At 48.7% G+C, this 13,155-nt stretch overlaps 1 protein-coding gene across 1 annotated transcript; it reads right to left on the bottom strand.

Annotated features, from left to right (window-relative positions):
- Window positions 1-571: 571 nt before the first annotated feature.
- On the bottom strand, window positions 572-9,059 carry MTX1 (metaxin 1). The gene is made up of 8 exons (XM_088137269.1): window positions 8,920-9,059; window positions 7,055-7,124; window positions 6,768-6,847; window positions 6,019-6,111; window positions 5,220-5,402; window positions 3,812-3,888; window positions 2,261-2,415; window positions 572-939 (listed from the first exon to the last, which is right to left on the bottom strand). Exons 1-8 carry the CDS (start codon window positions 8,998-9,000, stop codon window positions 713-715), a joined length of 966 nt encoding a protein of 321 aa, XP_087993395.1. The 5' UTR covers window positions 9,001-9,059; the 3' UTR covers window positions 572-712.
- Between the last annotated feature and the right edge of the window lie 4,096 nt (window positions 9,060-13,155).

Here is a 13,155-nt window from a genome sequence, read left to right as displayed (position 1 = left end):
GAGAAGCCAAGAATAAGGAGATTGATTTGCCCTGCGGTACTCACCCCCCCCAAGATATAAGGGAAAGACACAATGTTGGGCTACAGATTTTGGGGGGGGGGCTTCTATAGATCCTTCCCCCTCTACCTGCACGGATGGTGCTGTCTGGGCTAAACCCTAGACCTCCTCTTGGGATCCCGACATTAAAATGGAAGCTCCAGGAGCAGAGGAAGTCTACCCCTGCAGAGCCCGAACCACAGAAGGCGAGGGAGAACCCGGCCTTACCGAGACAGATCAAAACTTTCAAGGGAGGAAAAAAGGAGGGGGGAAAAAAGAAAAAGGCACGTCTCGAACTCAGCCCCCTCCAGGACCGTTGGAAGAAATCCAGCCTTCCGCCAAAGATCTTTACAGATAAACTGCCTCTGCTCTAGGAGGCTTCGTTTAGCCTCTTCTCTTCCCTGAAACAGCCTAATCTCCTTTTTGCAAAGCCAGGATCCCCCCCCATTCCCAAGCCTCCTTCCCCCCCCCCCAAAAACAGGTCCCCTTTCATCCAAATATAGCTAAGCGGTAAAGCACAGACCAGCCGCTAAAATGGCAGCTCGCTCAGGTTTATTGGCCTCGGCGGGGCCCTCTCCCCCTGGAATGGATAAAAAGGAAGTCTGCAAAGAGACGGGGCGCAGGGCCCGGCGTGGCCGTACAAAAAAAATCAAGTCCGTTGGGAGCCCTCCGCCCCTCACTCCTCCTCCTCCTCTTCCTCCACGTCGTCCAGGGTGATGGCGTGCGGTTCTGCGTGGCGTGGGACCTGCTTCTGGATGGAGACAATGCCCGTGAGGAAGGCATAACCCACCATGGCCACCAGAGCCACCAGCACGGAGAGGAACTGGTTGCGCCGCTTGTGGGTCTCCTCCTCGGTGTCGCTCCCGTCCCCAGCCGCCTTGGGGACGGTGGGCGGGGGATCCCCTGCGGAAGAGGCAAGCGCCCGTCAAGGAACAGCTTGGACCCGGGGGGCAAGTGATGAAAATGTGGCGTTAAAAGAAGAAAAAAAACGTGGAAGGATGGATTATATACCCCACCGGCCTAGGTTTACTCTCAGTTAGGAGGAAGGTCCCCCTGGAGCGGAAGCAGGATTCCCAGTCCAATCCACGCAGCGCCAGACTAAGATAGACTGCCTTGCATAGCGGAGCTTCTCTTCCAGAAAACTCCAGCAAACTCCTCCCGTCCTTATCTTTGCATTGCAAAAAGGTATTCCTCGTAGTGACAGAAGGGCAGTTTGGGGAAAGAGGCTCCCCAAAATTCATATTCTCCCCTAGCCTTCTCAGGGATTAAAACTTTGTACAGCTAGTCCTCGCTAAGCGACAGCCTCATCTCATGAGCGTTCGCCATTGCAACGGGGATGGGAAAGTCACTTTGTGACCCATCCTCGCACTTGGCCACCTTCGCAAGTCTATAAAGCCGAGGAGAGCTGAAGTCGGATCGTAAGCAAAGTCGGGGTTTCTGTTAGCAACCGCTTCGCTTAATGACGTAAGTACCGGCCCCCATTGTGGTCACAAAACGAGGACTACCTGTACAGGCAAAAGTGGCTACATTTGCATGTTCAAACGGTATGCTAAATAAACGCTAAGTGTTAACCTCAAGCGTTTTGTTCGCGGCTTGGCACGCTCCAGGAACCAGCCCGCTGGATTAGTTTATGACTCAGGGTCACGTGAAACTAGAGAATCGATTAACCCAGTGAAGTTAACCATCTAGGGAGAATGCAGGCCGAGCGTGCTCTAACCACTGAACCGTCCCAAAATAAAATCCCGTCCTGGCAAGGGATTCATTTTCAGAACATGGCCTCGCTGAAGAAACCAATGTCATTCCAGGCAGGACTGCAACGGGTTGCAAGCCCGTCGATGCCCCACAACCCAGGCTTACAAAGGGGCCCTGCAATTTTGGAATTTCAATTTCCTGGCGGGAGAAATTTGACTTTTTTTAATTATCGGCTCGGCTTCTTCCGGGCAGAGGAGCATCGCAGCCGAGCTGATCCCTCGGCAATTATTTCCTCCAAGCTCGCCGACAGCAGACGGGTGAAAGGGGGAAGGCCAAGCGCTGCCAAAGGGGATCTTCTGCAGGACGTTTGTCCTTTTTAGCCCATTTTAATTCATTCTTACCTATTTTAATCAACGTTATTCTGCTTTCACCGTAAACCGCCCAGCGTCACTCTCGTAGCGAGACGGGCGGGGACAAATTTGAAAGATAAGTAAATAAATATCAACCTTCGCCAACGCAGCAGGAAACTCACCTCCGTCCCAGGGAAAGTAAAGGCTCAAAATAGAGGTACAGAAATTGCACAGGTTTGGGAGAGATCTGAGGTGTTGCTGGAATTTGCCACTGGGAAGTCTGGCTTGAAGGAGCCCGGCTAAGAGACTGAACACGGATACATCCAAGGAAGCCGGTCTGAAAACGGGAAGACAGAGCGGGACACGATCACGGGACGGATCCTCCCGCCAGGGCGTCCCAGACGGGGGACCAACGTCCTTGCTCCCCGCAACCCGTGAACCCACAACGGAATCAACCTCGTTTTACTTTGGCCTCTTCTGCAAAACTAAAGCCACCTGCTTTCATTCTGATTACTTTAATTTGATTGATTACTTGAATCCGCTCCCTTGGGAGCATCCCTGGACTGCTACTTTCCAACGAGCCAAGGGTGGCCCATATTTTTTTGCCCCGTTTTGGGGAAAGGCTGTCCCGGGCTGATCCATTTTATTTTTCTGTAGGTTTGGGTTCAGCCTCACCTTCTGGGTTTCTCTCCCGTTGGAAAAAGACTATTTTGCAGGTCTCGGGCTGTGTAATTAATTTTAAAAAGTTGAAGGCACGAACTTAGAGTTTAAATAGGTTGCAGAAAATGGACTATATTAAGGACGTTTTGATTCTTAACATGGAGAGCAGGCCTGACGCATCACTCAGATTGCAAATCCTCATTGGGAGCAGCGGCATCCAAATATTTTAAAGGAGCCCCCAATCCTGGTTTAAAAATTGGAGCAGTGGCATTCGCACAAGATACTGCGATTAAAAAATATATATATACGAGCTAGCCTGACTTGCACAATAGTATCCCAGGAACGAGATAGCTCTACTGATTTGAAACCTTTTTGAACGCAGGATTTTTCGCCAGGAAAGATCTCAGAGAGTTTAAAAGACAAGCCAGAAGTGTTGAAACGAAGCAGCTGTGCACGGAGAGATAAAGATGAGAGAAGTGGCGGGGAGAAAAATGCAATGTTTGAAAGGGCTCTGAGAAAGTTCGAAACAAATTACCCATTAAAAGAAAACTCAAAGAACGACTGCCTTAAAGAATGGAAACCATTGATGGACTATTTGCAAAATGCAGGTGGAGTGAAGCTTACATGGGGATTTGAAGATTAGATTATAAATGTAATGGGATATATTTAGAGAAAGAATTATTCCTATTTAATGTATTAAAAACTAGCACTTAGGATAGCCTTACTATTTCTAAGACCAGAGAGAGATTGGAAGTTATCTATTTTTCCTATCGTTTTTCCTTTTCCTTTACCTCACCTTTTCTTTTCCTTTTCTTTATATTTTGTATTTCAAATTTCCCTTTCCCTTTCTAACTTTTAAATAGGTATCTTTAAAATCTCAATAAAATATTCTAAAAAAAAAAAGAGAGAGAAAGTTCGAAACAAATCAAACGTTGGTGAGCAAAAAGGCCGTAAAGCGCGGATCTGTTCTCGAAGAAGGACATTAGCTTCGGCTGGGTTAAAAAACGAGGGAAATCAGTTTGCAGGAGAAACGGGTAGGCAGATCCCGGCCCCACGACCCCCGAGCTACTTACGAGTCTCCGAAGAAGAATTTCTTCCGGCCGAGGCGTTGGGAGAGAAGCGTCAGACATTCGCAGCCTTCTTGGTAAAGCTGTGGGTATCAAGGAAGCGTTACCCCTAAGCTAGACTTTGATACGCTTCAAGGTGGGAAGAGTCGACGATGCCCGCGACGGAAGAACGGAGGGGGAAGACGACGGCGTTACCCGAGAACGCAAAATCGACCGCTTCGCTTAGAGAAAAAACACTGACAATCGGAAGCCACTTTGGGCAGGAGGCGGGAAAAAATGAAATTATGATTTGAGGATTGGTTAAATGTACAAAATAGATGTAGTTTTAGAGGAAGAGATTACTTTGGGATTTATCTAGATTTGCTGCAGTCGTTCTTCCTGTCATTTTTCCTTTCTTCCCTTTACTTTGCACTTTTGTATTCTTTCTTTAGCTCTCTCGTCCTCTGCTTCTCTCTTTGGTTGCTTTTATCTTTATGCTTTTTGTAACTTAATAAAGTTCGTATCAAAAAAAGAAAAAGAAAGCATTTGCCTCTGAGCGAGAGCCTCCGAAGCACCACGCTTTCTCTTCAATGCATTGGCATCCCCCAGCCTATTCCACTACTCCTTTGCCCTTCGAGCCCCATCGTCCCCAGCCAGGCTGAGTGGCAGACCTCCTTTCCCAGGCCCTTTAGCAGGGGCTACCCCATAGCCTTGGAGTCACAGGTCTTAGAAGTTGGGGAGAACAGTGTTGCAAATGCTGACGATCTCCAGGCCAACTCTCTATCTAATATTTTTTATTGTTAAAAAAATTATTTTGCAATCTTTTTTACCGAAACATATACACAAAATAGGGAAAAACCACCCTAATACAAAGAAAGGCCAACTAATCTACAAGAACAAACTAACGAGAAAAAAAGAAGAAAAAAAAAGAATTTGCTGTCTAAGCATATATGTCCAAATATCAAACATTCTACCAACGTTTTCCATTTGAAGAGCATTAATCGTATTCGAGGGTTGTAAATATGACGACTTCTGTGCCAAAGGGAAACATATTTCATTTTTTGGCCGGTCCCCCAAAAACAGCCTTTGAAAAATGGATTGATTATGCGTCTCCTGAACCTTGGGTCTCTTTTTAAAGAAAATTTAGGGAACGGGATGGCTGGAAAGCAAAATGCCCATCCCAGGTTCATCTTTTTCCAGAAATCCTTTGCAACTCCCACAGGCATCCTTAGAAAAGGAAAATCGTGGCCTCCCTCCCAGCTTAGACATTTCTTGCTCCGCGTGATTTTCCCTTTCGAGCTGCGACTGCCAGATCGAGCCACCAGGGGGCGGCAGTACAGATGCTGCGGAGAGCTTCCATGGTTAAGAGGAGTCTCTCTGCTTCTTCACCACCACACTACTCTGGGTCATCCTTGTCCTGGGGGACCTTCCTCACCTGTTTTTCCAGCTCCTCTTCGTTGTCCTGCCAGTTTTCCCCGCAGGCGGTCTGCAAACGCTCCAGCTGGCGTTTCTGCATTCGGCCCGGCAGAAAGAAGTTGAGTGGGAACGGGATGGCTTCCGCGTACCACTTTCGCGTGTGCTCCACGTAGTTCTTTCCATCAACCCAGAAAGTGTGGATCTGCCAACGGGAGAATCCCAGGGGTTACCTCCCTTGACGTCGGGTCCGGGGAAGCCGACGAGCAAAGTTTCTAGTCCTCAGGATTCAAAGGAGAGACCCCAAAAGCCCAGGGGTCACAGTTCTTCCAAAACCAGCGAGGGGAGATGCCAGGACCCAAGATAACGATTCGCGCCTCCCAAACAAGAGCGCGGACGGACAAACGACCGAGGAGGAAAAACGGGGGAAACGTGGCAAATTTGCAGCTTTCCGCTGGCAAAGTTTGCCATCTCAGCTCCAGGGCAAAACAGCACAACAACGGCTGCTTAACTCACCCCACGCGAGCTACGTTGATCCCCCGAGCCAAAACCAGTAAGTAAATAAAAAATATATCCTTGCCTTTAAAAAAAAGCGTTCGCCCCGCTTCCATCTGGAGACTACATTTCCAGTTGCAGGGAATGGGGCATTTTAGGAAAAGGGAAGGGGGTCACAGATCTAGAAGAAAGGGATCCACCCTGCTGGAAGAGGGATCTCTCCAGGGGGGCTTATTTTAAAAGGGGCACAATTGTGCAGGTGCAATCACTGATTGCCCTGGGTTCCCCATTCCTGACCCCAATTTCTTTTCTGGCCCCTGACTCACCAGCATCGGCAGGAGTTTCCTGTGCATCAGAGAGACGAAGGCCAGTGTGTCGGCTCCCTGCAACGCCGAGAGGTCGTAGTCTGCGTTGAATTTCTAAAGCAGAGGGAGAAAAAGGATCACCGCTCAGGCAGGAGTCTCAAAATCCAGTCACGCTCATTGGGCAGGGCCAGTTTGGGGCAAGGGAGTCAGGGGGGAGACGCTTAAAAAAAGAACCCGTCTGTAACAGCACGGGGGAAAGACCTTGGGAAAAGGGGGGAAGAGACGCTGCCAAGGGAGCGGTCAGATAAGAGACGGCTTAGCCCTCAGCTGCATAATGGGTGGGAAAAGAAACTCAGAAAGGACCCTCCCTAGTTTCTCGGGCTGTAAAGGAGACGGGGAGTTTTGCACTTTCAGACTTGCATGATCCTGTCAATGTTGCTTTACGCTACAGCAAAATCCGCTCATCCGGTTGCAAGTCCTGCCTGGTTCACCCCGCGAGGCTGACATCAATCCTGCAAGTCTGAAAGTACAAATCTCCTGCCGTCTCCTTCACGGCCCGAGAAGCTAGGGAGGGTCCCTTCCGAGCCTCTTTCTCCACCTGTTATGCAGCTGCGGGCTAAGCCGTCTCTTATCTGACGTTCCCCTGGCAGCGTCTCTTGGCCCCATCTCCCAAGGTCTTTCCCACATGCCATTACGCCACCACAGTCCCAGAGTGCTTCAGTCATCCAATTCCAGCCAGGAAGGAGCCCAAACTGGAGGATTGCTCATACCTGCTTCCTAAAATGGGTGATGATTTGCTGCGTGTCGGAAATAACCCCCTCGTTCTGCGTCTTTAGTGCTGGGAGGGATCCTGTGTAGAGAAAAAAAGGGCGGGGGGACCACAGGGAAAGAGTTTGGCGAGAGAATGAGCTCTTCTGAGCACCCAGGCCCAATTCTCCCCCCTACCAATTCTCCCGTCCCTCTTGAGGACTAGAAACTTGACGAGTCGCCCTGCTTTTCAAGCCATTAAAACGGCAAAGTTTCCTAACAGGCTTTCCTGCCCTCCCAAAAAAATTACCTGAGGGGCTTCTCCATGGGTTGGTGATTTTGTGAACTTTGAGGGGTGCCCCTGTGAAACGGGCGTAAGTCTGGAACGGAGGAAAAGAGGCAAATTAACGAATGCGTTGGGCCAGCTGTTGCTGACATCCTTGATGTCATCTAACTTTCCCAACAGATCTGAACCGACGGAAGAAAAACCTTCCCCTTTTCCTCCTGCGTTTCTCTGCACAGCAACCTTGCAAGGTAGGCCAGTCCTGGTGGGCCCTGTAGGCTGCTCAGAGCCGCCTGGCTTAGAGGGGCGCGCAAGCCTGGTAAAATAATCAAAATCACTACAATATTAATAATCCGTCTGGCGGGGAGAAGGCCAAGCGTCCGGAAGAAGAATTATTCCTTTGCGACTGGATCTGCAATTCAGGTTTAATTCTGCTCCAACCACCTTTCGTTTATTGATTTATTCAATCTATACAGCCGCTCGTTTCGTTTTCCTGCAATGTGATTCTGCTTCGGTTGACTTTCCTCCCTGTTTTCTACCACTCAGCCCACCAACATGATTATTATTATTAATAAATTTCTTTCATTTATCGATCTGTTCAATGAATACAGCCGCTCCATTCATTTTCTTGCAATGTGATTCTGCTTTGCTTGACTTTCCCCCATTTTCTACCACTCAGCCCAACATCATCATCATCATCATTATTGATGATTATTATTAATGAATTTCTTTCATTTATCGATCTATTCAACGTATACAGCCGCTCCATTCATTTTCTTGCACCGTGATTCCGCTTCCCTTGACTTTCCTCCCTGTTTTCTACCACTCAGCCCAACATTATTATTATTATTATTATTATTATTATTAATAATGAATTTCTTTCATTTATCGATCTATTCAACGTATACAGCCGCTCCATTCATTTTCTTGCACCGTGATTCCGCTTCCCTTGACTTTCCTCCCTGTTTTCTACCACTCAGCCCAACATTATTATTATTATTATTATTATTATTATTAATAATGAATTTCTTTCATTTATCGATCTATTCAACGTATACAGCCGCTCCATTCATTTTCTTGCACCGTGATTCCGCTTCCCTTGACTTTCCTCCCTGTTTTCTACCACTCAGCCCAACATTATTATTATTATTATTATTATTATTATTAATAATGAATTTCTTTCATTTATCGATCTATTCAACGTATACAGCCGCTCCATTCATTTTCTTGCACCGTGATTCCGCTTCCCTTGACTTTCCTCCCTGTTTTCTACCACTCAGCCCAACATTATTATTATTATTATTATTATTATTATTATTAATAATGAATTTCTTTCATTTATCGATCTATTCAACGTATACAGCCGCTCCGTTCATTTTCTTGCACCGTGATTCCGCTTCCCTTGACTTTCCTCCCTGTTTTCTACCACTCAGCCCAACATTATTATTATTATTATTATTATTATTATTATTATTATTAATAATGAATTTCTTTCATTTATCGATCTATTCAACGTATACAGCCGCTCCGTTCATTTTCTTGCAACGTGATTCTGCTTCCCTTGACTTCCCCCCCTGATTTCTACCACTCGGCCCGCCCACTGCATTAATCATAAAATGATGACGACGATGATGATGAAGAAGAAGAGGAATTTCTTCCAAGGTTCTGCTGCTCTGAAACGAAACACGGGCTCTGCCCCAAGGGCCGAGCGGGCGACCCTCTCCCCACTTGCGGGCGGGGCAGCCCCCCCCACCCCCCGCCGTGCCCGGAGAGCCCGGGAGCGGGGAGTTGCAATGGCCCCGCGGGCGCCGCGTTGGGGAAGAGGAGGGCGGCCGGCGCTTGCAAAACGCCCGGCCCGGCTTTGCAGCGGCGCCGCGGCCGCGCGCGCTCACCAGCACCGCCAAGCAATCGGGGTCCACCGTGGGCAGCCCCCACCCGCCGGCCCAGCAGTACAACTCCATGGGCGCCGCCATCTTCCAGCCGGGCTAACCCGGAACAGCAAAGAAAGAGGGGGAGAAAAGGGGAGTGACTCCGATTCCGCTCGCTCCAGCCTTCGGCGCGCGCGCGCAGCCCCGCGCTGGGCTGCCCGGGGCTCTTCCGCCCCGTCTGACCCGCTTTGCAAAGCGCGACCCCTTCCCCCCCTTGCTTGCGACCCTTCCGACGTTTCTGGCAGCCTTTGCTGCGGAGCAGACGCGTGTTAGGACCGCAGGAGAGGCTGGAAGGCGATTTGGGTAGTGCGGACCCGTGCCGCGCCTTGCAACCCGTGCACAGACGCGGGCTTGGGGATGCGTTAACGGCGTGGGTGGATTGCAAAGCCCAGAATCCTGGGCCGTCTTCTTCTGCCTCTTGCAAACTTCTAGAGCAGCGTTGCTCAACCTGGGCAACTTTAAGAGCTCAGCTCCCAGGATCCCCCAGCCAGCTCGGGAGCAGGCCGGCTGGGGGATTCTGGGCATTGAAGTCCACACCTTTTGAAGTTGCCCAGGTTGAGAATCGCGGCTCTAGAGCCTTAAGTGGGTTTCTGCTGCAGGGAGGAAGGTGACCCAGGTGTTCCCATTTTGTGGGTGGAAGGACTGAGGTTGGATGGCTTAACCTTGGTTGAATGGACTCGGTTTCTCTTCCGGGAGAAGGGTCTATCGGTGGGCTTGATGGCCTGGAATCCATCAGTAGGAACGCTGGGGAAAGGGACCCCGTCATGCTGGAATTCTGAATTTTAAGGGATAATGAAGCCGAGGGGGTCACTGAGATTCCAAGAAAATCGATTTTTGTAAAACTCGCAGCAAGAACCAGCCGGAGTCTGGGTCAGGAGAACGGATGGAGAAAAGGAAGCTGAAGCTGGGTGGGAGTTCTACGAAAAGGAGATACTAAAAGCAGAATTGCAAATAATTCCTGTTGGGGAGGCGGAGAGGAAGACGATGTGCTGCGTGAGATGTTGATCGGCCATTCAAAAATCACTTCTTGAATATAAAGGGAAAACCCTAACGTTACGAGTTCAGCATTCAAATCAGGGGCCCTGAAAATAAGAGGCTGTGGGGCTCCCCATAGCTGGCGGTCGGGAAGGCTGGCAAAAGGGGGCTGGACTAAGTGCCCTCCGGGACCCCTTCTGATTCTAGGGCTCTTGAAGCCTGATTTTTTGACCCACGGCCTCGCTAAACCGCCTGACCCCAGAGGTGGCAATCGTAGATTTGGGAGTTAGGGAAATGGGGGCTACGCCTGGAATCTCAAACGCGCTGGCTGGGCCGCCCCAAACCCCCCCTCCGAGGGCCAGATCTGCAGCCTCTGGTGGTCCTCCTGTTCAGCCCCCCACCCAGGCTCGGTCTGTGGGGGTTTTTTTGCTCCAGGAGCAAACCAATTTTCCAAACCGATTTTGCCCCAGGCAGGTGGCCAGCAAGATTCCACTGTGGGTTACATCATATTCCTTTCCCTTTGCAAGCCATTCCTCCCGCATGACCTCATTTGGAGCGGACCCCAGAATTCGTTCTATTACCTCCTTAGGCCGAATGATCACTTCTGAAAAACGGGAGGGAGGAGGAGACTCAAACGGCCCCCCCTCCAACGTCGCAGATTCGGCCAGCGGAAGGGATTCGGTCATCGGTCCCCGTGCAGATTCTCTTCTGATTTTTGCAAAGAGTCAAAACGTCCTGATGCCACGCGCTGAATCGGGTCAAGGAAAGATCTGGCATTCCTGCTACGTGCTCGACTTGATTTAAAAACCAAAAAATATGGGTGGGTTGAGATGAACCTTCCACTCCTTTCCCGAATGCAGAATGCAAAATGCAATTTTATATTTCTTTCTTTAAAAAAGGGCCTAGCTACCTTAGAATGACATCTCTCCAGCTTAGGATTCTCCAGGTGGGTTGCGCTCTGACACGTAGAATCCCTCGACCCACTGGGGGATTCTGGGAGTTGTAGTCCAACGCATCCAGGAGGCCACAAATCGGGAAGGATACGGCTGAGATTTTGAAAACAGATTTTGCTGTAAATCCTAAAACAAAATTTCTTGCCAAGAGAGACAATAATGCACATTGGTTGCTCTGCTATTATTATTTAATGCCTGCTTGATAATGAGTCATCATCAAGGATGTCCAGATAACCCAACTCTACAGAAAATTCCCACCAGCCAAATGCAATCAGTAATTTCTTTTCATTCTGTTTCTACTTTAGCAGTGTCTTCAAACGACGAAGCTTTTTAACTTTGACAAATACTCTTTGGCCAACTCTCTAGCTTTTGAAATTCCATGCAGCGCGACTTCTTAGCATTTTTGTAAGGTCCCAAAACTTGATTGTTCATCTTCAAACCTGGTCATTTTCTTATATTATGGAATAATTTAAATAGTGTTTCTCGACCTTAGCAACTTTTAAGAGGTGTGGACTTCAACGCCCAGAATTCCCCAGCCAGGGGACATGCTGGCTAGGGAATTCTGGGAGTTGGAGTCCACCCCTCTTAAAATTGCTAAGGTTGAGAAACACTATCTAAGATTTGTATGGGTGTCTCTCTGCTTTTGAAGTTAGCTGATTATTTACCAGGTTTAAATCACCACATTGTCTCTTAGGACATCCTAGGCGGAAACAGATCAGCCAAACGTCAATATCCTAGCTAATTTCAGAGGCCAGTCTTGGGTTTCATGCTTAGCTCCTACCTCCAACCTAGCACTAAGTAGATCTAGAATAAATTTCTCTACAGATCCCTTAAGTAAAGATTGTGAAATTTCCCCCCAGTCTTTTGTGACAAAAATAAAGAAGAATCCTGTGGTTTAAGAACTAATTAATGTATTATGGCTTAAGCTTGAACAAATCCCAGTTCAATTCTTCAGACGTCTCCCTGTCCATCATTTTCCAGATGTCTTTTGTGACAAAAATAAGGAAGAATCCTGTGGTTTCATGACTAATTAAGGTATTACGGCATAAGCTTGAATGAATCCCACGTCTATTCTTCAGATGTCGTCCTGCGGAAGCCACTGCGACAAGATTGAGGAAGGAGAAATCTTTTCAACCCATCACTGACCAGGGGGTGTGTGGGGAAGCAGAGATCATCCTCGAAGGATTATTTTGGCAGTTTTTGCACATGACCAAGGGTTGGGCTTAACGGCTGTGACCTGGATTAGAGATGGGTGGCTGTATCAACTGAAATCATCAATAAAAAAATAAAATAAAAACCGTCCAGATTGCCTGAGATCCTGCAATGAATGACAGCATCAGAAAAGGAGGCGGTGAAGGAGGGGAAAATCTTTCCAGAGCATGAGAATATAATCCCGCGGCATCTGTAAACATCCTTTGTGTTCTCGGCTGGCCTTTCTTGGGGGCATTTTCTCCTGTCCGTCCGGTTTTGACTTTCCAGATTTCTTCCCGAGGCAACGCCGCTACGCTCTGCTCCAAACTGGGCCGGTGCCACGCTTTCCGAAAAGTTCGCCGTGGAAAGAAAACAAGGCCGTTGGAAGAAAGAAAAGCACGCGCGCACGCCCTTTCTGGCTGTGGAAATCTAGGGAAAGAGCCCTTCCCAGGTTTGCTCCTGCAAGGAGCCCCATTTATTCAAGATTTGAGCGGGCACCCCCAGGCCACAAACGCTCGGCCTGCGCAAGCTATGTGGTTTGGCGCGGCTCAGTCAGGCAGGAACAGCTCAAATGAGGTGCAAATCAGTGTCGTTGTTATGGTGGCATGACAACAAAGCACAAACAGATTCTGGCCAGTTGCAAATCCAGATGAGGGCTTGGCGGCTCGGCCTTCTCGGCCCGTCATTCAGCAGCTGGCAAAAGCTGTGTCCGTTTGCGCAGAACTCCGAATCGTTCCGATCTGGAGTTGCTTGCAACATTTTGGGTTGGTGTTTTTTTTGCATTGACCATTTTGAGCAAGGATTTGGGACTACAGATCCCAAGTGGCTTGGCCATCAGTGCAGGAAAGCAGAACGGAGGAGCTGGGGGATGGGGGTTCAAATCTGGAGATATTTGGGTTCAAGCCTTCCCCACAATTCCCCAGTTCCTGAATTCGAATATTTTCCGGGGTTGGAGCACACATCGATCCATCTACTGTGCCAGCAAACCGGGTGGGTCTGTGTTAAAACAGCCGAGTTAACCCAGGTTAAAACTAAAAGCAAAAATGAGCCACGTGGTTCATTCTGGCATGCCTGAAAATGG

The sequence above is a fragment of the Python bivittatus genome, unplaced genomic scaffold (genome assembly GCF_059951505.1).
Source record: "Python bivittatus isolate LINGU-HERP-01145 unplaced genomic scaffold, Pbiv_v1 ctg000180_np1212, whole genome shotgun sequence".
Lineage (NCBI taxonomy): Eukaryota > Metazoa > Chordata > Lepidosauria > Squamata > Pythonidae > Python > Python bivittatus.
This window is presented reverse-complemented; position numbering and strand designations above follow the sequence as displayed.

Excerpts from the sequence above, each read along its gene's own strand:
- MTX1 (XM_088137269.1), bottom strand. The coding sequence starts at position 9,000 with ATGGCGGCGCCCATGGAGTTGTACTGCTGGGCCGGCGGGTGGGGGCTG. Across the intron at positions 6,848-7,054 it reads CCCATGGAGAAGCCCCTCAG|GATCCCTCCCAGCACTAAAG; the intron begins GTAATTTTTTTG and ends TTCTCTACACAG. Across the intron at positions 3,889-5,219 it reads AAGAGGAGCTGGAAAAACAG|CTTTACCAAGAAGGCTGCGA; the intron begins GTGAGGAAGGTC and ends TGATACCCACAG.